This window comes from Rhyacophila brunnea, unplaced genomic scaffold (genome assembly GCF_057557595.1).
Source record: "Rhyacophila brunnea isolate RB1 unplaced genomic scaffold, BYU_Rbru_1.0 scaffold_10, whole genome shotgun sequence".
Classification (NCBI taxonomy): Eukaryota; Metazoa; Arthropoda; class Insecta; order Trichoptera; family Rhyacophilidae; genus Rhyacophila; species Rhyacophila brunnea.
Genome location: NW_028232752.1, coordinates 18,726,901 through 18,753,769, shown reverse-complemented (window position 1 = coordinate 18,753,769; position 26,869 = coordinate 18,726,901). Strand labels below are relative to the sequence as shown.

The 26,869-nt window shown below is 36.1% G+C and overlaps 3 protein-coding genes across 6 annotated transcripts in view; 1 reads left to right on the top strand and 2 right to left on the bottom strand.

The window, feature by feature from the left end:
• Uqcc1 (Ubiquinol-cytochrome c reductase complex assembly factor 1) overlaps positions 1-588 on the bottom strand; it is a 33,418-nt gene extending 32,830 nt beyond the window's left edge. The window contains exon 1 of one of the 3 annotated variants that reach the window (XM_085952159.1): positions 84-588. In XM_085952159.1, the coding sequence (XP_085808285.1) occupies positions 84-116 (33 nt within the window). In that variant the 5' untranslated portion in view covers positions 117-588. The remainder of the gene's footprint in view (positions 1-83) is intronic. The other 2 variants (XM_085952177.1, XM_085952169.1) reach the window with 2 other exon arrangements.
• LOC147078961 (uncharacterized) overlaps positions 1-26,869 on the bottom strand; it is a 799,973-nt gene that overhangs the window by 750,969 nt on the left and 22,135 nt on the right. The window lies entirely within an intron of this gene.
• Positions 305-23,032, top strand: LOC147078964 (uncharacterized). Of its 2 annotated transcripts, none has more exons than XM_085951947.1 (9): positions 305-436; positions 8,617-8,802; positions 9,681-9,842; positions 10,834-11,151; positions 12,174-12,360; positions 13,316-13,463; positions 13,983-14,130; positions 14,502-16,008; positions 19,683-23,032. In XM_085951947.1, exons 2-9 carry the CDS (start codon positions 8,635-8,637, stop codon positions 21,182-21,184), a joined length of 4,140 nt encoding a protein of 1,379 aa, XP_085808073.1. In that variant the 5' UTR covers positions 305-436; positions 8,617-8,634; the 3' UTR covers positions 21,185-23,032. The 2 variants fall into 2 exon arrangements, with proteins under 2 accessions (XP_085808073.1, XP_085808081.1); XM_085951955.1 differs by lacking the exon at positions 305-436 and adding an exon at positions 545-685.

The following is a 26,869-nucleotide window of genomic DNA, read 5'->3' as shown; positions in this document are numbered from 1 at the left end:
ATCGAAAAAAATACTAAAAATTCTGATGTAACGAATGTTATATTATTTTCTGTAAGTAATAATAATATGACAGTTTTACTAACCTTCCAAGTATTTAAAGTGCGAGTGTAATTCATTTTGAATATTCAGACTCGTATAAATATATCAAATAAACAGATTGATTTGTAGGTTATTGTTCATTTCATTCATTTACCTAAGGGTAATTTCATTAATAATAATATGTAATATTTTTGACATTTAGCTTAACCTCAAAATTGAAAATACCTAGAAGCAGCACTTCCGCGCTAGTAGGTAGCGCATATTCGAAATTTCGAAACGTGCTGCCATCAAAGTTGACGGCAATCGGAAGGACTAATTTTACAAAGATGGACGCAACGCCGGTGGAAGTGTGAAGGATACCATCCGATCGTTTTATCGTTTCAATTTTCAATTTCACGTGAGTAACACAATTTAATTATGCTCATCGTCTCGCGTCCGACGTGAGGATTTTATTTATCCATAAATGCCGCCCTGCAACGCCGCGAGCGAGCGATAAATCGAGGGAGAGACATGTCGTATTTTAGTGATCGCCGCTGCGCCGTCCGACGGGAGCACGATACATATTTCACGATCACGTTCCTGCTGGGGTGCAAACAATTCGCGGCTGCCCGATGCGGCGGTCTTGTGTAATAAATGAGCGGTATGGGTACGACACTTTTCAATATAAAAGTTTATCTTATATAATTGTTTCAGTTTAACCAGATTGCAGTACCTACGTAAAGAAAGGTGTAGATACCTATTGTAAAAATAATTGCTCGCGCTTCGGTACTGAATCATGCGGCGCGTATGCCGTCGACTTACGCCTTCCTTTATGTACCCATTAAAAACGATCGCTTCTTCTAATTAATGAGTTTTAAGTCACACAATAAAATTGTCATTACATTACTTTTCAAAAACAATATTCTTTGTTCAAATAAAAACAAATGACTACCTACAGATATACATCGAGTTAATGTGTTGCTTGATGACAATATACCTAGGTACAACCTACAAGAAATAATATTTCATAGTGGCTGACATTTAAATGTTCACTGGTAACCCCCACCCTATTTGTTTTATTTCATTTAGCTATTATTTTATAATATATAGGTACCTAGGATAAAGATCACTTATTTGCTCAACTATAATAGCCATATTATTTACAGTAGGTATCAATAAAATATAATACTTATTACAAGCTTAATCAGTCACTTGGGATTACATCCCTTAATAATACAGTGACTAATTTATCATATAAGTGTACCTAAATAATTAGGTATAGCTAAATCTGGAATATCCCATTAACAATATAACTGAAGATACCCATCTTGGCCCTGATAAAAGAAAGCACATTTTTTAATCAAAAATAAAGTCAGATACTTTGTAAAGTTGAAAAAAAATATTGTCTCAGTTTCCATAAAACAATATTATTTTTGACAGTTATAGAGTTCGTTTCCCATAGCTATATAGAGCCTGTACACGTGCACGGATTTACTGGCAGCAATAGCGTGTATTTTAAACTATCGTGACAATAACTGTTTACACGTAAAAGTGCCGACTGTCTCTCCAATCTCATTCTTCAAGAGTGAGCAAGATGCGATGTTGTCATTTTATGGTACTTAACCTCAAAATGAGTCTCAAGCGTCAATGACATTGAGTTACTTTACGAGCTGCTTGTTGGCGAATTTACAGTCTGCCTGTAAAGTCACCCAGTGTCATCATCGAACAAGCTAACAAGCAGATTGTAAACAATCTACCGAGAAAAGTTGAAAACCGGTCAACTTTACACGCTACACGCCGGCGTGTGGGCCTACTGCGTCTGCGCAGTAGAGCGTAGTAGAGACCTCCCGGTAAAAAAACAAACTGTGTGAAAATAGTAGCTGAATCGCCGGCTTTTAAATTCGCCAACAAACAGCTTGTAAAGTGGCTCAATATCATTGACGCATTACCGCAGTGTAGTTCGTTTTTTTGCCGGCAGATCGAACTGTCACATGAAAATTCAAAAGCTTTCAACCTTTTTTGATTCATGCATGCAATCTTGCAACTGCAGGATAATACATGTTTACACATACATTTTCTTATTATGGCCGCGATAATACGTAATGCCAGCAGTAAATCCATGCACGTGTAAATGGGGTAATAGGACGTTAAATTAATCTGTCTATATCAAAAATGAGTCACTTGAATGTGGATAGAAGTCAATTATCTTGTAGCGATTAATTATGAACGATTAGGTCAATTCGATTCACAAGACTTCCATACAAACTCTCCGACCATGTCCGATCCTAATAGGATCATATGGGCCTCCACAGAGTAGAGGTTTGTATTAACAGATTTTTTTTTTTACGAGAAATGGATGTCAGCCACTTGCTCAACCTATTAGGTGCATACCCTGACTCACACACATATTGAAAAACAATATATTTACTTGCCAGACCCAGGATTTGAACCTGGGACCCACGGCATGATAGTCAATATAATGACATGATAGGCAATATAATGACATAAGATATGTCTACATTCGTGCGTTTTTTTGTTCGCTAGAGGAATGTGTCACAGAGCATGCGTGCATTCACATAGGCTTGCCTCAAACCAGTTTCAAAGTCGCCGTTTTTAGTGACGAAACCAGTATTGGATTTCTGTTCAACATCACGCCAGTGCCAATCGAATGATTCTGCAATAAATGTATAATAGTAAATTATTACAATAGTTTTACAACAAATAAGTCAAAAATACTATACTTTTGAAGGATTCAAAATGAAAAACTTTCTGTGTACTATAGTTTTTTCCATAAATTCTATAACTTTTACATCTTTGTATCAGCATTAAAAAAGACAGCAACACTATTTCCTGAGAAAAATTTATTTAAGAAACACCCATATCTAGGCCGTGTCCGGAAATTTGTACGTATGCAGTTCGCCGTATCACACTTCACCATGAAATGTTGTATCGGAAATATATGGCCGTATATTAAAGACCGTCCAACCTCTTTGGGTCGTATAGTACTGACATAAAATTCATTTCTAAATAAAGCATGGTTCTCGTCGATTACAGGATGCCAGCAGTAAATAAATTTTGAAATAGCCGATATACTGGATTATTTGTTAGGTTAGGTTAGGTTTTCATTCTTGAATTCATGAGTTTTGCCAAAATCTATGAAAATTGAATTAGATGTTCATATTAAATCTAATCAAATTTGAGACCGTATATTATACGGTCATCTCTTTCCAATAAGAAAGCTCACGGCGAACTGTGTCATGGTGAATTGTTTTACGTAGAATTTACATGTAACCTATCTAGGCACATTGTTATGTAAACCTCCGGCAGGATGGAAAAATATTAAATTTGCAGCTAGTCATCAAAGCCAAACATGGACCTGAATTCATGCTTATATTAGCATTACACTTAACGATGGCCCCGCTACTGAGCCAGTCAATCGCTTTATTAATGATCATTATTTTTTAGCTCCGTGTACTGCTAAACTGTGCAATGTCTTCTAGGATGACAATAAATAAATCTTAACTGGCCACCCTCGTCCTACGCTTTAATTCATATAAATATGATTGCACCAAATATGCATGTACCCCTGGGCTTATAGTTGCCCCCATTGGACGATCCCCACATTCACTCCATTTGCTAGGTGTTCTTCTTCCATTTTAATGATACCGCCTAATTATTAGTTGCAAATTCCACTGGATGTGACGTGGCAGGCTTACGCCTTGTGCACAGGAAGTGGGGCTAATGTGTTTATTGTCTATGGTCATTATTGCCACCAGTATTTAGATAGCATCTGTTGTATTGCCTAGTTACCTAGTTGCCTAGCCAAACTACGGAACTTTACTTATAATGTGGTACATTTGTAAATGTAAACTATGATTTACTGCCATTTTCACTTCAGCGAGACTATTGTAACATAGTATTATTTTATGTATTCAGGCAGTTAATTGTTACACGAAGTTAACTATCAAAAGTGCTATCTTTTAATAGCCCATTTTTTGTTATGTTAACTTTTAGAGCGAGATAAGAGTATGTCAATTACATATTGAAAATTGAGATGCGAGATGCGACTATTTTGAAAAATAATCTACATCACTGGAACCGTCAAATATGAAGTAGCTAGTAGTAACATATTTTTTTAAATACATACCGCAATGACATGACAAATAAAATTGTAGGTTATGTTAATATGTTCAATTCTTGTTTGACGTAATACAAAATTCCGAGCAGTCCGAGGTTCGGGTGGAAAACCGATGGATATGCCAGCACGAACATACCTAAATTTGACCGAGGTCCACAAATAAGCGACGTATTTCACACAATATGTCTACCAATGTAAATTTTCCATTTACCAATTATTGTAGATAACCGCTGATACCGCCGTATGAAATTGCTTCCTTGTTAATTTGGACCAATAAAAATAATGAAAACGTGCTGACTGTTAAGAATAGCTGTGTAGAAATTGTTTACAATTGAACAAAAATCTGCAACTAGTTTAACTGTCTATTTATGGAAATGAAAATTCTGTTTGGGATTGCAACCCTTACTAACGACCATTGTAGGTAGGTACTATTATTTAGTGAAATTCGCAACACACGCTTCCCTCAAATATATTATTCCAATCAATATCTGATACTGACAAATATTTTTTACAAAACGCTATCGATGTCAATTTTTCTGTACAAGAATTCCTGTCATTCCATGTCTAAGGTAAAAAATTTCAATCTCCACGCACAGGAATTTTATAGAAAGTATAGTATACGATGCCAGATTTTTTGATTTTCCTAAATTAACTAAACAATGACTAGCATTTTATTACACCTATGAAATTTTGCTCATCTTTCACAGACTCATTTCTCACGGAACGAATTTCAGCACATTATTTTATTTTAGTCCTTTTTTTGTTTGCAAAGATGTAAATACGTACTATCCCTTTTCCTCGCAACTATTTTGATATTATGTAAATGAGAGAAATGATCAATGTTGCCATCTTTCCTTAACGAAAATCAGGTTTGATTATTATGCATTTCACCTAATAACAATTACTTCCTTGTCAGGTACGTAGTGTCTTTCGTGGCAAAATAATTTGACGAGTTCATTTATCCATGCATTAATTTTTTGTAGAAAATTTACTGTTCAGCTATTCCAACATGACAGAACTCATTACCTTACTTTGAAAAGGTTCTAATTGCACTTGACCATGTTTTGAGCTATGAGCGTTTGAAATTTGGAATGGTCATATTTTGAATATAAAAAAGACATGTAGATAGAACACCGGCATACTGCTAATTCCCATATTTGACAATAGATGACTCCGAAATGAACGTATATGCTTAGAATATGGCTAATGGAACCTTTACACACCAAAAAGTCATTTTAGGCCAAAATGTCAGTTAGAACCTTTTCAAAGTAAGGTAACGAACTGTCAAATGTGACGTTACTAACTAAGTAGAGTGAGATAGAGGACAGCAAGTATATGTCTTGTGTTAAGGTGATTTGGAAAATTAAGAGTTATATCACCATTGTGCGCCTGCAAGCTATCAAATGTCATTGATTAAGCAAAATATTTTCAACAAATTACAAAGCCAATGTACTGTTGTACAATGTAATACACGCCATATATAATATAACAATAATAATTGCTTACTGCGATATTGTGTGTGCATAATTATTCCAGTTCGACAACATCTTTTTTTAGGTTAGCCAAACGTTAACGTGACATAATAAAAAAAATATCACTGGCATTGCGCATGTGTAGCAGGGGTGTTAGGTGTTAACTGGTAATTTAGATAATAGCCTTCAATACAGAATTGATATGAGAGTTATCAGAGTTACCTAAGACCAAGAAAAATAACAGAAAGGATTTATGGAGTTAACTACTTGCAATAGCCTTGCAGCGCATCTATTCTATATACAAGACTACTTTTGGCCACTACGGTAGCTATTATAGCAGAGTATTAGCACAGTTAGCCGTGTAAAGAGTCAAAACCATCTATCCCGCTCTAAAATTTACCACAGCCAAAAGAGGTGCTGTTAAAACATAGCACTTATTGTAACAATTACAATAAGTGCTAATACTTCGATGCAAACCTACCCTAGATAGCTGCCATAGCCGCCGAAAGCAGTCTTGTGTATAGAATAGATGCGCAGGTGAGTTTATAATCCTCACAAATACAATAGAAAACTTTCAGGGAACGTTGCCTGAGCTCATTAATATACACAAGCTCCTGCGGAATTATATTGTATGGTTGTAAAAATCTCACTGCGGCTTCATCATCGGGCATGATAATGTTTTTAAGTTATACATACCAACGGGTTATAACGACTGTTCGATAACAATGTTTTTGGTAATTACGGAATTCAACAGCGTGGCTTATAGATGACTCGGTTAAAGCAAGCGTTAAACTTTTCTTTGCCAGATGTTACACACAGATGTGGCGGACATTATTAGAGTTCAAAATCTCATAACAGAGTAACCGGTAAGTAAGTAAGTAATTTTAATGATCTCAGTGTTATAATATTGCCTCACAGCTGATCATATTATTCAAATTCATTAAACAAGGTCAATGCTCAATTTGCTTGATTAATATGAACGAATATTTCGTATGACTCGTTGCTAAATAATGCCATTTTCAAAACAATTGTGAAATAAATGCCATACTGTATCTTTCGTCTTCTTGATCACTAAGAAAAAGAAATATGCCGACATGTAAAATGTTCAGGAAATGTAAAAACTTTATCACTAAATCTATGTCCATCTGTTTGATGCACAGTCTTTCGACACATACTAGACTGGGTGTATTTATGGCCGACGCCCGACATAGAAATTCCAATTCAAATGATTGGTGCTTTGTATCGAAAAATGCCCAAAAAGTAATTTTATCATAAATGTCTTTTACTAGACGTCGGCAACTCGGTGCTGTGATGTTTTTAAAGTAAAATGCTAACCAATTTTCTTATAAATTAGTTCTATGTACCTGTAATAAAAAAGCCACCTAAAGCATAATTCTGTATAATATCGAGGTATACTGACAGAACGCATTATTTCAGTTATTGCTGTTTTTCTGTTTTAAATGCCAAAATGTATACAATTTTACGCTCTACGTCCTGGTAAAACGCACAAAGGCATAGGATATAATAGTGAGAAAATAGAAACATTATTAAATCATATTGCTATTTTTTTATTCTGATAGAAAGCATGATAATGACCTAATGCGTTCTGCGTATACAAAATACAGGACTTGTAACATGTCGTATATTGTGTTTGTCATAAAGTTAGTCTTTATAATGTAGAAAAAATGTTTTTAAATCATAAAAAAATCTACGTGGGAGAACGCTTTGAAAAAAAATTAAAGTCCTTTTTGCGATTATCTCAGAACTTATTTTAATGAGTTAATGCTTTCTGTCAGTATACCCTCGATATACAACTTATATTATTGTGTTTTTAAGGATCAAAAAAAATCTATATTAGGGGTCTTCTATAATTATGATGGTATGGGGGTGATATAATGTGATATTCTGTGATGCGAAGGAAGATAAGAAGGGGGAGTGTATAAAGTGTGACATCACAAAACCAACAAAATATAATCTTTTGGCCATAAAACATTCTGTGATCAATTATTATTTTCAACGAATTGGGGTGAGAGTTTAAAGTGTGATGTAATGTAAGTGTAATGACGGGGAGGGGCTGTAAGAAATACCGAAAATGGTATGGCACCATATATGCACCCGTAACGATTTTGCAATGCAACCTCTAGCTTGCGCAGTATATCGATAACCCAAGACCACTAATAATAGCTAGGCCGTGATACGAAACTATAAACATCAATGGTAGTGCTCATGGCTTCCACATCTTGAAGCGGGCCCCCAGGCCAGGATCTCTGGTTTTGGCGGCCCCCCTATTTATTGCCAAGTTATGGGATGCTTTACAGTAGAGTTTCCCAAATTCTACACGTAAATTATCATTTAAATTGTATCACACAACACAAATTTTTAACTCTTAATATCGTTAAAGTCAAATAGCTTTCTTTTATTATTAGAGCAAATTTTGTATGTGTATTTATCTCACTGTCGACTCGCCATGCCCCCCTCCCTCATGCCTTATCAGCCCCCCTCTTGTGCGGGCCTTGGCAGAGTTAGTTACTGCTCATACTTTGAATGCAATATCGTTAAGTGTTTGTAGAAAATGATGATTGTTGCATATTGAAATAAATGGTAATAATTTGAACGAAATAATATGCAATTGAATGTCTTCATTTGTGACAAAAAGCTTAGCGCATTGCATTTGAAGATAATCAATAATTTGCACTACCATCGTAATTTGCAATTCAGTGCCACGGCCTGAATAGTCGGCCTTTTAATATAACCAAACAATCCATATTTTTGACATCCTTTTTTTAGGGATTTTGAACGAGGGGGGTTCGTTGATTAGTTTTAGACGATCAAAGTAGCCCTTCGCCATAAAAAGGTTGGATATCATGCTATATACGAGTCCTTCCATGTGTTTTTTGTTCCAATTTAATAATTATCATACTCAGATGTTTTAGTGGCCATCTTATAATGGATCACAGTTTTTTACTTATAGTTTTTATATGATTGTAGATGACGCGGTAAAATAAAATGAAGATGCATCGCTCAAAAGCAAATAGGTTGGCGTCCAGCCAGTCTGCCGAATCAGATCAACAGGACCGCCCCGTGCCTGATCTCTCCATCCTTAGGAAATCCATACAAACAAGTATAACGGGCTTCACCCAGGCCCGTGATGTATTTGATACTGGGACAGAAGAGGTGGGTTGTATATTTATGTTAATTATTTCCATTTATGTTAATTTACCATTTCCGCTTCAAAACGGAACTTTCGGACGTCAATTGCTCACGTGATGCGCTGTCCAAACTGAGATGTATCAATGGGTTTGTGCACAGATATTGTGTAGAACAACTACGTCTATCTCGGACAACAGATGTCAATTGACGGTGGTGTGTATGATGAGATTGCTCGCAGACCCAAATTGACATAGAGCGCATCTGGACCCCTGAATAATATTTTTAAAACTGTAAGCATGAAGTGTTCAAGCAATGTATCCTAACAGTGCTCACGTATGCATGTGACACATGAAAAGGTGCATGTTGGGCATAACACGAAAAGACCACAAAAGAAACCAATGAATAAGGGTATGCGGTATGATAGAGAACGTCAAGCAAATGAAAAGGTAATGGACTGAACATGTCGCTCGGTGAGTGGACAACTGCTGGACAAATGCGGTCATACGTAGTACCCAAGGGGCACACAAGCGACCTCAGGGATGCTCTAAAATCCGCTGGATCGGTGAACTCATAAAGTTCGGTGGATATACGTGGCAGTGAAAAACTAAAGACCGAGAATAGTGGAAGGAGTTAAGAAGGCATTCATCCACCAGTGGATCGACCCCGACTGATGATGATCATTGTGGCTAGTTTTTACCAAAATTGACTTATTATCTCCATTATGTTTATGCTGCATGCATTTTAGCGCCCGCGATGAACGAGCGGTAACATACCCACTTGCTAAATCATGGATCTAGGGTGCGAATCCCGGGCCTGGCAAAATTCACAATATGTTGTTTTTTTCAAATTATTTTATTATATAATATATTATATTATTTAATATGAATTGGTATTTTTTTTAGCTGAAACAGCTGCTCACAACAGAATGTGATGTCATATACGAATGCAAAGTGTGTAGAAACCTGTTTCGAAGCCTGGCCAATTTTATATCACACAAACGTGTTTACTGCAGACAAAAATTCAACACATCTCTCCATGCTCACTTCATACATAGTAATTTTATTGTAAGTGAATTCTTATTTTATTATCAAGAAGAATATCAACTCGGTATCAACTGACTCGAGTCATAAAATAAATTATTCTTTACTTACTTATCATCTAACTCAGTCTGTAGATGTCACTGTTAATCATTGACTAGTATAAAATAAAAACATCCAGAGATATTCTAATACACTAATGTGTACCTTGCTTTATAGCCGAGATACATTCCTGGAAAGTTTGCCCTATTATTTTCATACATTTTTTTATTAATTATTGTTTATTTAAATATCATATTTCTATTACAAAAATAATTGTGTACTTTACCGGGGTTAATTCCAAGTAGAATGTTCATTCCTTGGTTGAAAAGAGAAAGCTTTTGAGTAGTTATCGTCACGTATCGTTTGTCAAGTTTTATAATGCTGGTGTTCGGCTTATAATGTTGTGGGTCCCAGACAGGTTTGAATCCTGGATCTGGCAAATACACATATTGTTTATCAATTTGTGTTTGGAGTCAGAGTATGGACCTGATAGGTTGAGCAAGTGGCTAACATCCATTTCTCGTTAAAAAATGTCTGTTAATACAACCTCAACTCTGTGGAGGCCTATGTGATCCTCTCAGGATCGAACATGGTGAAGTAAGTAGGTTCATGACTTATTGTTCTGTATCCGGTTCAAATATTTCCGTCTCCAATAATTGAATATTTGCCCATTTTTTAAAAGCATATATTTTACAGTTATATATTTAAGTATTGTTTTTTGGCAGCATATCAATACTATCATTTAAAAAGTTGTTACATTCAAAAACCATATTATGATTGGCTGCACAGTGAGATATACATGCATCTCAACATAATTTATTTATCTTCAATGCACTGATTTTATAAATTAGTTCCAATAAACTTTACCGAAAGGTCGTGCACTATTTTTCTTATTATATATTTTAATCATCTCAATGTAAGTTTCACTATCTTCCAATTTATCCGATATCTCTGTTGTATCTTGTTTGATATTTAGAAGGACGACATGTTAGCCATATTACAAAACGAGAAAGATTACCAGCACTATCTTAGCAATAAGGACAACCCGAAACCCATAGATGAGATCGACGTCGCGAAGAAACCGCTGCGTCAGAAGAAAATAATGACGAAAGATTTGACTTCGATCATCGAGAGGCTCGCCCAGAGTAAAGAAACGCCCGACGATGAAAACAACGGGTGCGGCCTCATCAGCCAGCGCATTTCTAACCTACAAACGATGTCAGCTTCCAATCAAGCCGTCTATCAAAATGTTGGACCCGATAAAATTACTTCCAAGGATTCAATTCAAGATGAGGTATGTAGTTTTGGATGCAGTTCCCGATTGGATCCAAATACATGTTATTATTCTCAATCCGAATTAGGATGGCGCATAGTTGGAATATACATGCTGTCCCGCTTTGACATTTCTCTCGTGCAGTGGCCAATAGAATTACACAATAGCATGGTACCACATGATGTCTAATAACAACATTTGTCAATACAATGCGACATTTTACGTTTTGATTTGTAGTGTTCTTGAGCTGTGTTTTGATCATAGCATCATCAATTTACAAAAAACAAGTTATTCGTGAATTCATAGTTAAACTATGTGATGCCTGATTTATGGATGTTACATAATATATCATGGAGACATAGATACAATGTTACATTTATGTAAAAAGATGGACAGCGTGTTCAATTCAGTTTTCTGACTTTTTATGATGTATAGGTTATAATTCTAGGACCAGATCGCAATGATCAAAAATGAGCTCCCACTGCGCCCTGCAACACATCTAAACAACAAACTACTGCAGGATGAAATGGCTAATATATAAAGCTATGGTATTTCCATTTGTGTGCATTGCATGTGGCAACTCTGCAACATGTGTTATCTTATAACCAACTGCAGACTGCTCTGCAATTGATGATGAGACTTCTGCGTTTTGTCATTTGTCGATTCCGCAAATCCCCACCTATTATGGACGGTAACCTGTGAAAGCGGGTGTGACATTGCAACTAAATTCTATTTCACGGCACCCTCTGGCCAAACTGTTAAGTTCTTGTTGATTATAGATAACGGTCGGAAAATCATAAAAACGTGACGTGTAACAAAATAAAACAGGTTTATGTTAAAAATATCATTTATCTGGTACGCTGTTGATTTAAAAATATAACGTAATGTATTTATTTCTTTGTCAGCTGAGAATCAAACCAGTAATTTTCTGCATACAGCATTAGCATTACGTCCAATTATGAAAAGTCTGTCAAACCCTATTCCTTCACAAAATGCATTTGCATATGCAAAAATTGCGTGTCTCATTATTCTTACTTTGACAGGTGGCCGAATTAGATCACATGATTTTGTCGACGGTGGCAGTCTTAGGTCCCGATGGAAAGATCGTGAACAAAGTGACGCCGACCTCTCTTCCGGAGCCCGTACCCCTCAGCAGTCCTGTCATTCAAATTAGTGACGAGGAAGATGACCCCTCCACAGCGTGGGTCATGAATATCATGTGCAAATTATGTAAGCGATCATTGCACTAATTCAAAGTGAAAAAGTTGATAACCCGTTGCTTTCTAATACATATACTTTAAATTCAAATATGTGTTTTTTTTTAATAATGCATACTGTAATTTTGAATGTCCAAAATGAAATTTATTTACTGACTTAAGGGGGGACATGCTCGTCGAAGGTCAAAATTGAGTTTTTATTGTATTTTCAAACCATGATCCTGGACACTCCTTAAACGTTGTAGATAATCTATTTATATAATTTTGAAGCCTTATTATCCTTTATAGTTATTTTAAACATTTGATGACTGCATAAAGTATTTTTGTTACATAAAATAGTATACTTTTAAACCTCTCGCTCTAATGTTTTAGAATATAGTCATATTTCGGTACATAACTGTGCAGTGGTGTTAAGATTTTTTACATTTATTAATTTTTAAACGCATTTATAAAACCATTAGTATAATTTATTACGAGATAATTTTTGTAAAATATTCACGATAAAAAATTATATTGATAATCTCTGTGATCCCAAATTTGACAAGAATTAGGCATTTTATTATTCAAAAAATCGGCAAGATTAACACATTTGAAGATGATTCTAAAGATACTTATTATATGCTATGTCTTTGACCATTCAAGTGTGATAAACATCTTATGAATAATGATTGCTTTATAATAATTATTGACCTAAGAATAAGGTAGTGTTTTTTTGAAATACGCCATTTCTTTTGGCATTCCCCAGTGGTTAAGCAACAACATACGGCCGTAGCCATAAATTGACAAACTATAATTAAAGTAGGGAGTAAAATTATGTTAACGCGCGTGTAAGAAAATTGAGTGCCGATTCCTAAAGTTTCTTATCATTGGTTAACTGTGGTCGCTTTTACACAACTTAGAATTTATAAAAATTGATTAGCTTTGCGATTTTTATCTCTAATATGTGACATTTTTGATTGTTTTTTCAGGTCAAATGAAATTCTCAACTCAGAAAACATTGAAATTTCACATGAAGCATAAACATGCTGATAACAGACTCGTCTATCCGTGTCCGGACTGTGCCGATACATTCTCCAACTCTTGGAGTGTATACCGACATCTATTCAAAGTTCATAGGTACATAGCAGTTTTTTTTATCAATTTAAACATTTTCTGTCCTGTGCTTAATTTTGAATAATATCTATATAATATAATAATAGAGAAAACATACGAAAATGTGTAAGAGAGAGTGAGACAGGGCGAAGACGTATTAAACATACACGCATAAATTTGAAAAATCTTTAGAATTATTGTAATCGAGTTGTGAAAAAAAAACAAATAATACTCTCGTAATAGTTTGATAGATGTTTATAGCATATCGAAAATTTGTGTTATCCAAGAGATTTAAGGGTAATAATTCAAAGTCAGGAGACTATAAAAACTAAGGTGGATGCATGAGCTCACAGACAAATTTTAAAGTCTGAAACACAAGAACAAAGCCAGTAAGATAGAATGTAAACGTATGAGAGAGAGGGAGACAGGGAAAAAGCATATGAGAATGTTGACAGGTGGTACTGCCACATGGTAATATTTTAATATGTTCAACTGAGGTATTAATAATTGATATATTAATAAAATATGTAAATTTTTTTGTAGGAAAAGTGCGGCTCACATACGCAAACTCAGAGATACAATTCAAAATAAAGCTTTCCGGACTTCTTCGAACGCCACGGAGACAGTGAAGACTGCTGCACCTGTTGTCGAGTCGCTCACCGATCAACAAAGGCTGGATCAAGAAAATCAGGTAAATTTATTATTTTAATTTAAGGATTAATGTCACGCGTGATACTGACAGATTTATTCATAATAGTTTATGTATGATCGTTATTCGAATTAAAATTATTGTTTCGTTAACATTATGGACAATTGTTTTTGGCGTTAATTAAATTTTCCATCATTCTTGATCGGTTGAAGGGAGAGGTTCAAGTTTTTGAGTACACTATAAAAGTTGGAAAAGATTTCACCACAAATTTTTTTCTGACTTATTATTCTTCTTCATCGGGTAAAATACATCATATTAGTCGAGAATTTAATCCAAAATCTTTAGCTGGACAATATTCAAATAATATCCCCAAATTGATAGACTTTTTAATTAACACTTTTTACAAATTTCAGGCGTGGATAGATAATTTTGAAGGCGATGAAATACCGCGCTGCGGCGGGTGCGGACGGCGCTTCGAACGGAGGGCCGCTCTCAGTTCACATCGTCAGACTTGCCAACTTCGAATAGCCGCCCAGAACAAGATCGACTCTAACGTTCAACGGCGAGCGGTCGCCAAGACGATACCCAAAGAGCGAGAGACACCACCACTCGTCCCATCCCGGGACACCGGAGGCAAGCTCCCGAAGATCGAGCCCAAATCGGAGAAGAAGATCGAGATCAAGATCAGACGGGACTACAATAAGGGCACCGCGCCCAGCCCTTCCAAGATCGCCCCCGACTTCAACGAAGAGGACGTCCCTGCCGATCGAGAATCCGGTGTGACAGAAAACGGCACCGCTCTCAATCTGAACAGCCTCATTGCCGATCACCGGAGAAACAGTAAAGACTGCAACATCAGCGCCATCATTCCGAGTATTAAAGACAGCGACGTCTATGTTATCGTCAGTACCGAAGTCCTCTCCTCTGACACCCTCAACGGAGACGAGGACGCTGAAGAATCTCTCACAAAAGTCGACGACTCGAACGGGGCGCAAGGAAACAACCTAATAGATGACAGCGAATTGAATCTAGAAGATATTCAGCGAATTTGCAATGTCAGCGATGAAATCGACGATGAACATGTTAAAAGCGAAAAGTCTGAAGAGAACGAGTCGACCGAAAAGAACGGTGACGCCCCAGAGCAGATGGGAACCGATGATGGAAACGCGGACGACGCGCTCCAAGACAGGATGTCGTCTCCGAAAGACGATGAGTCAATATTGAACACCTCGAAGAGCGATGAGGAAATTGAAATGGAAAATAATCGAGCTCTGGACAATGAAATATTTAAATCTCCCCGAGTGTCCAAGAAGCTCCACTGTGGGAAATGCAATGTGGACTTTGGCTACGCGACGGGCTTCAGGAAGCACATGGCCCGCCATCTGGACTGGAAGAGGTTCAAGTGCAAAGACTGCGGCTACAGATGCTTCGACAGAAGTCAATGTATCGCTCATTATAAACATCATCACACGGACCTGAATATGTTCACTAAAAAGATTCTACCGTTGAATTCGACAGAAGCTCGTTTGAAAGACGTTTCTGTAAAAGAAATGACCGCAAAGAAAGAATCGCCTGAGAAAATTACCGCTGTTGTCGAATTATCTGATGAGGAATCGCCAGACCCCGATGAAGTTAAATCCTCATCGAATGCGACCACAAAACCTGCCAATCAGTCTGTAATAATAAACAATAAGTCTTCGACAGGTGTCGCCATGGAAGTACTAGAACTGTCTGACGATGATACTGTCCCTGTCAACAATGTTAGTGAAACCGTCCCCGTCAACAATGATAGTGAAATTGTCCCTGTTAACGATAATAGTTCGCAATCATCGCGGAAGAGACGTAAATCTAGAAAGCCTCAACAGGACATTTCGAAGAAAAAAATTAAACTCGATGACGATTCCGATTCTCCAATAAAAGGTACGTAGATGTCATTTCAATACGCGTATTGATGCTGGAAATTTCAATTGCCATTGTCACTTATCATCTTCAATAAATTAAATAAATACTTAGTGCAATAGTTTATTTGATATTGATAATATATGTGATTTTTTCAATGTCAATCAATAATGGGGTCATTTTAACTCCATACTGCAGCTAGCTATCAGTGTGATAATTAATATACCTATTACTGGAATAATAATATAAATCATAATTATTTAAATTGTTCTTTCTGTCAAGTTTGGAACGGTTCATTAGCATATGTACATGGAATGTATCATTATTTTACATATCTAGTTCTTCACTAAACAAACTCAATAGGAAATAGTGTTTTTCTTATTCATTTGGCAATTGAAATTTCCACCATCATAGAGCGAAACCACACGGGCGCAGCGCCCGTGCGGCTTCGCTCATAGATTCTTCTACCACCAAAGAAAGAAACCATTCTGGGAGTATGTATGTAGTATCTGCTAATGGAGTGAATGAATCACATAAACTTACTATATTTTAAGAATAGTTCAGATTATGCTAGAATTTTAGTCGAGCGGTGAGTGTGCGTATTCCTGAGAACCCTCGCTCAGGTTGAGAAATTATTACTTACTACCTAGTGGGCTTGTAGGTATAATTTAAAAATATTTTCAACCCAACAGCTACTCTTATAAATAAAATCTTAATACAATCATTTTAAAACTAAACACATTATAGGTACCTACATGTATTGCTGGGAATGAATTTAGTTTGCTTCTGATGTTTACATACCTATAAGGATTTTATTACTGATCGAAATATGAAAGTTTCGTGCTCATGGTTGATTCAAGTTATAGGTACAACTAATCATTTGCTATTTATTGGCTTTAGAATTACAGCTTGCTTGTATGTTTAAAATTGAAATAAGTGTAGAATTTATAATGACGCTAGGTTTTACTTGGCTTGCTTCTAAAATTAATGTATAAAAAAATGCAGATTTTATATATATTAAGGGCTAGAATGATTCTATTAATTTTTGTTGAAGTTGCAAAAGGGTGACTATAAAATTTCTTACTGGCTAGAAATTTCTGTCTCGTAGTCGACCTGCTCATATCTGTGAATCCGCCCGATAATCGTTCTGATCTCATTAAATTGGATCCTCTGAGGATGCCATGTTTTAGGCGGTAACAATATAAATTTGACAAATAAATATTAGTTTAACCAATCAATAACCATAATATATTACTTAATGAAGTTTTAAATATATTAAATATGATGAAACAGATAAACCCATTGGTGACCGACTTTATTTTTGTATATAGAATACAAAATAGACTTCCAACAATCAATTTATTAATAACTCAAAAAATATTTGTTGAAATCATTTGATTTTTTGAACATAAATAAAAAAAGGATGCTTTAATATGATTTAACACTGCGTCTTACGTGGGTGATGTCGATGCGAATGCGGCGCGGCACGGAAATATCAAACCAAGGAGTGCCACATGTGTGGCCTACGTGCAGATTACGCCCTGCGAGCGATGCAAAGCGGTGCGTGGCTTCAGCGATGCGATCAGTCGGTTTGATATTTTCGCTCGAACGAACACGGCGCACTGCGGATACTCATTGAATATCTTCATATAAATGAAAATTCTCCATAAACGTATCTTTCTAAATATAATATTAGTTCCACTTCTTTGAGATAGATATTTCTGTAAAATTTTGTGTTTAAAATATGATGAATTATATGCGATGACACCTGGTGACAAGCCACGTTGGACAACGTTGCTGCTTCGTATCGTTTCGCTTTATATCGTTTCAAACCGCGTCGCGATCCTGTTCACATCAACTTCGCCTACGTGAGATAAAGCGAGATAGGGAGGATCAAAGTTCAAAAAACAATAGCTTTCATTTATTTAAAAACTGCTTGTATTATATAGCGTAATCTATTTTCACATGATAACTTCGATCGTACTTTTCGCATTTCTAGCAATAAGTGTAATTTCGAGAACTTTTTCTGAAATTTCAGAAACGAAAGTTACGAATTTTTGTTCCGAAACTTAAAAATACAAATTATAATTTGTAATAAAACTATTCCCTATATTATCCTGTATCCAAAATCGCCTCCAAGGTTTCTAAATATTTTAGCAAAATTCTTAACTAAAACGTGACACATATTTAAGTGTTTTCCATCAAATAACTAAACTAAAGACTCAACTAAACTTAACTACAAAAAAAAAACTAAAACTTAACTAAACCAAAAATTCAATCAACAGATTTCACAAAATTAAGAAAAAATATTTAAAATGCTGTACTAATTTTTTTGTACGATATTTTTAAAATCCAATATTTTGTACGGGTTGGTAAGAATCCCTGTTATCTAATATGTTCACTCTGTAGCAAACTTACTAAACACATTTAATACCAGAAATTTTCAATAGATGCCCTAATATAGTGTAATAAAAAACATTATCTAGTCCCTGTTCTAACAAGAAAGTTGCTTGTTTAAACATACATTGACGATAAATTTAATATATCTAATTAAACATATAAATTCAATTGCAATTATTTTTATTAATCGATTTATAATAATTAGCATGCACAATAACGATGGCCGCGCGGCTTAAGCGTCGGTCTATAGCGTCGTGGGTCCCAGGTTCGAATCCTGGGTCTGGCAAGTACACATATTGTTTTTAAATATGTGTATGAGTCAGAATATGGACCTAATAGGTTGAGCAAGTGGCTAACATCCATTTCCCAGAAAAACAAAGTCTGTTAATACAAACCTCCACTCCTTGGAGGCCCATATGATCTTATTAGGATCGGACATGGTCTTACTCTCTAATGAGTCTGCGAGGACAGCGTTGGGAATCCCTGGTTTAAAATATTCTGATACAAATTATTTTAAAGTTGTACATATCTACGCGTCTACGAAACAACGTTTTTGCTACAATACTAATGAACTTGACTAAAGATAATGTGTCCAGACTTGTCTCGCCGCTTATTTGGTATTTAGTCCTACCTACTTGATCGAAAAATTAGAATAATATGGATTGACCCGACTAAATGATTTTACATACTAAATTACTCGCAACTCGACTAAAATACTAGCATAATCTGATCTAGGCTTCAGCTTATAGGACGACTTTTATCACACAAATTTCTCTGATTGGTCAGGTTCAGTATTTTGTGCCATTAAGTGACCTCAGCCCGTTTAAAAAGTATATTTTTCAGTATGCACTTTTGTCTGATAAGTGAGATAATTTCCTTTCATACAATATTTAGGTTTGCAACACCGACATCTATTGTCGTGATTTCGGCGCGTGATTATAGCACCTAGTATAAGTAATAAAAAGGTTACTTTTAGTTTGTTGATTTTATTATTCCCCTTTTACATACATATCCATAGAATCTGTTAATTGAAAATATCTTATGGTCAAATTGCTTATTTCCTTCATCACATTAAAGTTGAATTGAACTATATTTTTGTAAATTTTGATCACGCTCGGAATGATAATCGATTTCATTGAATAGTTTGAAGAAAAGATCTAATATATCACAGTCAAACGCTTTCGGTTATATTTCCCGTCCCAAAGAATCCGTAGAGCTGAAATAGAAGGCCATTGACATTTGTGGAAACCGCATAGAATTCGAAATTCATACTAAGCGAGAGTTTTTTATTGCAGATATTTCAGCCATCTCTCCGAAACAAGAAAGGAGATCAGCAAACTCTGTTGACCCGCAGAAATTATTTAATAAAGATAGAGATCCTCCTCCGTCGATAAGCGTAGGCCGCAAAACCGCGGAGAAATCTGAGAGTGACCGGCCCGCGACCCAACCTGACGCTAAAAATGTCAAAAAGGCGGACGGGGCTGTCGTGGCACCCGCGCCCTGCGCGGGTCGGAGGCCGGTCCGCAACCGAGTCAAACCTCTGAACAAAGACTTTGAATATGATCTCTCGAACCTAATGAAGCTAGAGGCGGAGGCGTACAAAGGGTCGCACTCGCCCGCGGCCGCCTTCCAGAAACAACAACTGAAACGGAAACAATTTTTACAGAAAGAAACGTCGCCGGTGGAGCGACCTGCGGAAACCGGAGCGCCCAAGGACCCGCCCGCTACGCTCAAACCGCCGCCGCCCCCGCCCGAAAGCTACCGCGGAGCCCTCCAGGAGGCGTCTCGGCGCGCCTCACTGCGGGGGAGGGCCCAGATCAAGAATCACCCGGCGGCCGACGCCTGCCGCCATCACCAGCCCTTCATCCGAACTATTCCCCGAGGGACGGCCCTCGTCAAGTCGCTGTCGGAACCCACCATCACTTCCCCGGATACGCCCGCGGGGACGACACCTCTGATGAAGACGAACACGATGAGGTTTACTCGTCGACCGTTCATAGCTTCGATGACATCGCAAAAATCATCTTCGGACAGGACCCCGGTCGCGATTGGACCGCCGCCGTCGACGCGGCCCCTTCTCAAGAGACAGGACCGAACCACAGAGACTTCGCCTGCTAAGGGTCCCTCTTGGAAGATCAAATCTGTTGAAACGTCGCCCGATGGCGGCGATCGCAAAAACAATACCATCACCCCCGAGACTTCGCCTAAAAAAATTTCAATTCTGCGTGGTCGCGTTCGTAAAAATTCCCCGCTAAGGAGCTTGACCGAAAGAGACGATTCGAATTCTGTAAATATTAAAAGTGATAAAAATAATTCTTCCATTAATAGTGATTCTAAAGCCGCCAAAAGAAATACTTCGAGCGATTCTGACGACGGAGCGAACGATGATAAATTCGCTTCGACGGGTGGGACTGAAAACAATTCGACGAAAATATCTCCCAAAGCAAATAAAATCATGGCCTATCAGAACAAGTCGAAGTGCGTCGAAGCGATGAAGTTGAAGATGGCCGGCTACCTTAAAAAAGATAAGACGCCGGACAAGCGGAGCATCCTCCTGCCGAACCTGAAATGTTTATCCAAACGGAAATCCCTCGCGGGCGATCGCGACTCGGATGCGCCGTCGAGCCCCAATTTTAGTGATGGGGATTCGGCGTCTTCCTTCAAACTTACAGTGAATACGGAGAGCATCTGTGATTTAGGACTCAAAAAACGGTATGATAATTTTAGTGACAAGGACCTGATTGAAGTTGAATATCACGTGGACACGATTATGTCCGATGAACAGGAGAATGTGTGATCACTCATTGCTTATTTTTAGCTCAACATAAATATCTTTTTTTATTTTATGTTTAAGCACAAGACAATGTATTCTTGGCTATATCATATTGTATGAGAATATTAATTAATCAGTATTATTGGAAACAGTATTTGTTAATAGACAGACAATCCATTCATTAACAGTTTTTATACATACATGCTTTACGTAGTGAAGTATGTTTTATTCATTACACGGAAACGTCTTTTTTAAGTTGCTTTAATTTTATGTCATAGTTATTGCTATTTTTTTTACAATACACTAATACCTTACTTTATGGTTGTTGAGATAAGTGTTCCTAGGTATGTTGACCATTAGGCACAGTGTTTTTAACCATATTGCCAAATGCCGTATAAGGAATCCTCTATTTCCATACCATAAAGTTTCGAAAGTTTTTACTTAAAATTACATTTATTTTATTTTAAAATCACATCAGGATGGTTCACTCCTTGTTCGGGATGAAAGAGCTCTTTTTACAAATCACCCGAGATTAGCTGTCGCGCGAGTTGTTCTTGTTACGTGACATCTGTCAAATTTTATTATGCGGGTGTCCCTGATCGGATCCGGTCCATATATTTCCATCTGCAATTGTCTATTTGTGCATATATGTACATACATATATTTTTATCGACGCAATATTTTTTCCCAATGTCGAACAAAATTGGCCCATGAATTGAAAGAAGTGACCGTATATCAAGGTATCAGTGTATTTCAAAATTGCAACTCAGACTATAAGTAAAGCCATAAGATTCTTCAGTCTTTTTTTAACAATGGAAATTTCAATCACTGTACTTAATGGATTATAATTTAATATACAACTGAAGACCTTTCAATCTTAACATTTTATTGAACGATGCAGAAACATAACTTTAATATGTTACAAAAATAACTATGTGTTTTAGTTACCTATACGAACATTCTGACAAGCTTAACAAGTATTTTTCGAACCCGGTGGCGCCATTTTAAATATCAACTCTTCTCAGCGATTGAAATTTCAACAAAAAATCAAAATGATATATCTGCAATAATAATTTATTATTGTTAATTCAATTTCAATTTATAGAATCTAATACCATTAACACACCTGTCTCGAACTTTTTGTATACATGTTTGATTTAATATACCGTTGAATAAAAAGATCTCAATTTGCTATTAATTCATTGTAATGTATTAAATGAGTGTAGCTTATCATCACACATCTAAAACTCGTTATATTCCTTTATTTTAAAAGCCCTAAATTTACGATTTGATCTGTATTTTACATCCAAATTTTTGATTGCCAAATTACCAAAAAAAAAACGATTAGGCAACTCATTCACCAATTAACAATTAATGTTTGTATGATTATAACTTTTGATCAATTTTGTGTTATCTCTGTAGTAATTACAAAGCAATATTGACACATGTCGTTGATTGAATTTTAATTCAGACCTGTGCGGGACTGTCGAACTCGTTTAAGCTGAAACTCAACATGATATTATGTAATTCGATGTTTTATTGCATTTTTACCTATCAAAATAAATAAAATTATGATAAATATGAATTACATAATTTTTTGTATCTTGAATAAGGCACTAATTAAATATTATTATCCATAAGAGGAGTTAAAAATCTGTGTAAAATAATAGTTTCGCGGTTACATAATAGTATAATGTTTAGCTTAATAAATTATTGGACCGATGTTGGTTCTCGTGCCACATGTACTTGTATATCTGGGAATTGTTAGGAGATGTAAGCGACCGGATGAATACCGATCAAAATGAGTGATCACATTTGTACAAAATAAAATATGGAAAACATATTATTTCACATAATAAAATATTATGTCAATTTGATAAATAGTGGTTTATTTCAATTACCTATCCAATTTTCAAATCACGCATACTTCAAATAAAGATATTCAGAGGAGCCTGCAAACTGATTGAAATAAAATACGGTAAAGCTAGAAACACATTACTATCACATCATGTCGACACCTTCTACTTAAAAGGACGTAACTGCGTTTTTGGCTATTTTGACTTGATTGCCTTTTATTAAATAATTTTAAAAATAATACGATAATTGAAAAATTAAATCAATATATCAATCAACTAAAAGATTACGATTTCATCAGTAAAAATTGACACTGTCATAAAAATTTATTAAAATCGTACTACTGAAAAGTACCATTTTGCAGTTACTGACTTATACGTAGGTGTCGATGTGAACTCACGGTTCTTTGGCAAAAAGTGTGCAATGTCATTTTATATTTTAACGTATCAGAGCCATACTAAGGTCTAAATCATGCGACACTGCTAACCTCACATGTTTTTTTGAAGTTATAATTCTTTAGGCGCGTTTGGAAAATCAGATCAGAGTGTATTTTTGGCGTGTGACTTGTAACACATTTATTTTTTCACATGAAAAAAATCGTACTTGATTGGATTTGAACCACGATTGTTCGGTTATCAGCCGAACGCACTACCTTTACGCCACAGTATGATAATGCAATCGTGACGATTATATAGTATAATAATATTATAGTTTCGAATTGTTCCGTTGTCTAGGCAGCGAATTTATTACTGTCGGCCGTTTGCAATTCCTTACGTAAACAAACTATTAAAAATTAAATAAAATTTTAAATAAAAGCTACTTTAGTAATATAAGTTAAAGTGTATAGAAATAAACCAACGGCTTTCCAATAAGCGGTCCTTTTTCTTGAGTGTGTAATTTAACAAGATAATTAAGAGCTAGTTGAAGAATCTAGGTTATCACAAGTTTTGTTTTTGTTTTGTTCCGCCAAAGAAGTATAACTTCTAAGGCGCGTACATAAGTACACACACCGATTTTTATTTTCTGTACGTATGTACATCTTTTACTAACATGACTTTTTTATGACAGGACACACAATGTTTATGTATGTTGTCAGTTTTTATTATTGACTATTCTGATGGTTCCAGCCGGCGCTCGAAATAGAAAATTTATAAACCGAAACCCTCAAAAATCTTTAATTGTGCTAGTTTTTTTTGTTATATACCTATTTAATTGGATGAGTAAACACAATAACAGTTTTTAAACATCTGTGGTCAGGCAATGTTTTTCAGCGCCACAGGCTAAAAACATTATTTTAGCATCGATACATGCTTTTGTCTTGACCTCCGAGGCGGATTCGTTACGAAAATCGCACAGGCGTAACGAAAAATAATGTCATAAAAGTTGCGCGGCCGCTAGAGACTCCAGACGGCCGCGAGCGGCGCTTCGGGGATGATGTGTAAACCCACGCCCAGCAATTTATTTTGATAATTCTGTAAGTATTAACAAATTTCAAGCTATTCTGTAATTTTTCTTTAATTCTTAAGCAAAGACAAGTCGTTTGTTTTTGTAGTCTTGATAATCTACATGAGCAGTTTTTATTAGGTATGTAAGGTAAGTTCTGCTAAAAATCATGAACTGGAAAAGACGTGCGGAGGACCGTTCCGGCTGGAGGATGGCGGTGGAAGAGGCCAGGGCTCGACTTGAGCTGTAGCGCCATCGAAGAAGAAGAAGGTAAGTTCTCTTCGTCAAGATGGTTTCATTTTCATCAAACACAAACGTATCGCGGCACGGGCCAGAGTGGCTTCAGTCGGCCGTGAACAGCGCTTAGGGCATGACGTGGGACTCGCGCCCCGCAATTCATTATTATTGTCATTTACATACAACGCAACATAATGTTCTTCTGTCCCGGTCCTCATTGTCCTCCATCAACTTCTTCTGGTAAATGCACTCTTCATTCTGATTACGCATCTACTTCTGTGCGTACTTCGACATTTACTTCTGCATCTGTTGACAATAATAAATGGAAGATATATCGTAGAAGAAAGAGAGGAGAGCTTCCTCCTAAACATGCGAAAAGTACACCAGCAGAACGGGAAAAAAGGAGCCGACAACGTAGAAAAGTCTGAATAATCCAAAAACCAGTTTCTTGCAAAAAAAACCAACATTTCATCACTTTCATGGAGAAAACGTTCTGACTTCTGCTGATAACGAATCCAGCTATCTCAACTACTCGTGGTGGGTCGTGCATCGGTTTGATCTTCACTCGCCACATTGACAAAATTCATTGTAAAAATTACATAACTTATTTCAGCTATCATAAACCCATATTGACCATTACTTCTAACGATTATGTGTAGCAAATACTTACGCACCAACATTACTATATTCTCATATTCAATACTCATATTATGAGTTCATAAATTTAAATTTTTAGAAAAGTGCAATTGTTTGAATCCTTTGGATTCGGTTATTTTGACAAATAAATTTTCTTTTGAATTTGGACAAACAGTATTCGGAGAATCAGTAGGCAAAGCATGTATCCATGTGTAATAATTTTAGCCGTCAGGGTTTAAGTAACCATCATCTGAGGGGCCCAGGGGGGGCTGAGCCCCCCCGCGAGGTGAAATGATCTGAGGGGCAAAGCCTCCTTGAGAGGCGCTTCCGAGTTTTGTGTAGAAATATGTATCTATAATTATGCGCTTATCTTTTGGGACGTTTTGGTGTTAGTTGCAGTGATTTTTTACAAAATATACCATTAAAAATTGGAAAATTATTTTTCCTCCCTTTGTCTGCCGCCCATAAGAAATGCACGGTCTGTCTACCCCGGTTCGGTGACAAAACAGAACACGACATAACAGAACATGACAAAACAGAACAGTGAAAAACAGAACAACGATAAATATAACTATGATATTTCAGGAAAAATATAAATTTAATATTGAAATTGTCCTATCTCTATTATATTGATAGATTTTTAATAGCAGAGATTTTCAATACGCCATAATAAATCAAATTATATACATAATTTCTGCATTACTAATCGCTAGAAAGCCTCAAATAAACTTAACTCGGTGTTGCCGGCAAGCTTATGATGGTTTGGGTCGATATCCCGAAAAATAATTAAGAAAGATAAAAAAATGCTTTTTTGTCTCCTGCAAAAAACTGCGCAATCGTAACTCTTTTCTTGAATTGCGCAATTTTTACAAAATGTATGATTTTTTGACTCTCTTGTAAAATATGTGCAATTCAAAATAAGTGTTAGGGTTGCGCAATTTTTTGCAGGAGAGACAAAAAAGCATTTTTTCGTGATTTTTGATTTCGTCCGGCACCCCGATTATTATTAGCTAGTGCTCATACAGGTCGTCTTGAAGTTATAAAGAAAAAGTATGAAACATTTAGTAATCGAGTGGCAATAGTCGTGCATGATTATCAAAATCAAACAGATAAATTGAGGTATTTACGCCAAATGGCCAACATGCAGTGATTTCATTATACAATTTTATATACTCTATATCAGAGGGGGGAAACTGCGGCCCGTGGCCCGCCGGGTATTTTTTTGCGGCCCGATATCATTAATTGTACTTCTGATTACGAATAACTTTTTTATATATTTTTTAAAAAATATTGACAATAGATTAAAATTTGTTTAGCAATAGTACGCGATCCATTTTCAATAGATATTGATAGTGTACCGACAGAGCTACAACTTGAGATTATTGATCTGCCGTGTGACACTGATTTAAGAGAATTGCATCGTCGTGAAGAAATCCCCAAATTTTACAATGCCCTTAATTCAGACAAATTCAACCAACTTAAAGATTATGCAAGAAGAATGTTCGTTATTTTTGGATCAACCTATATATGTGAACAAAC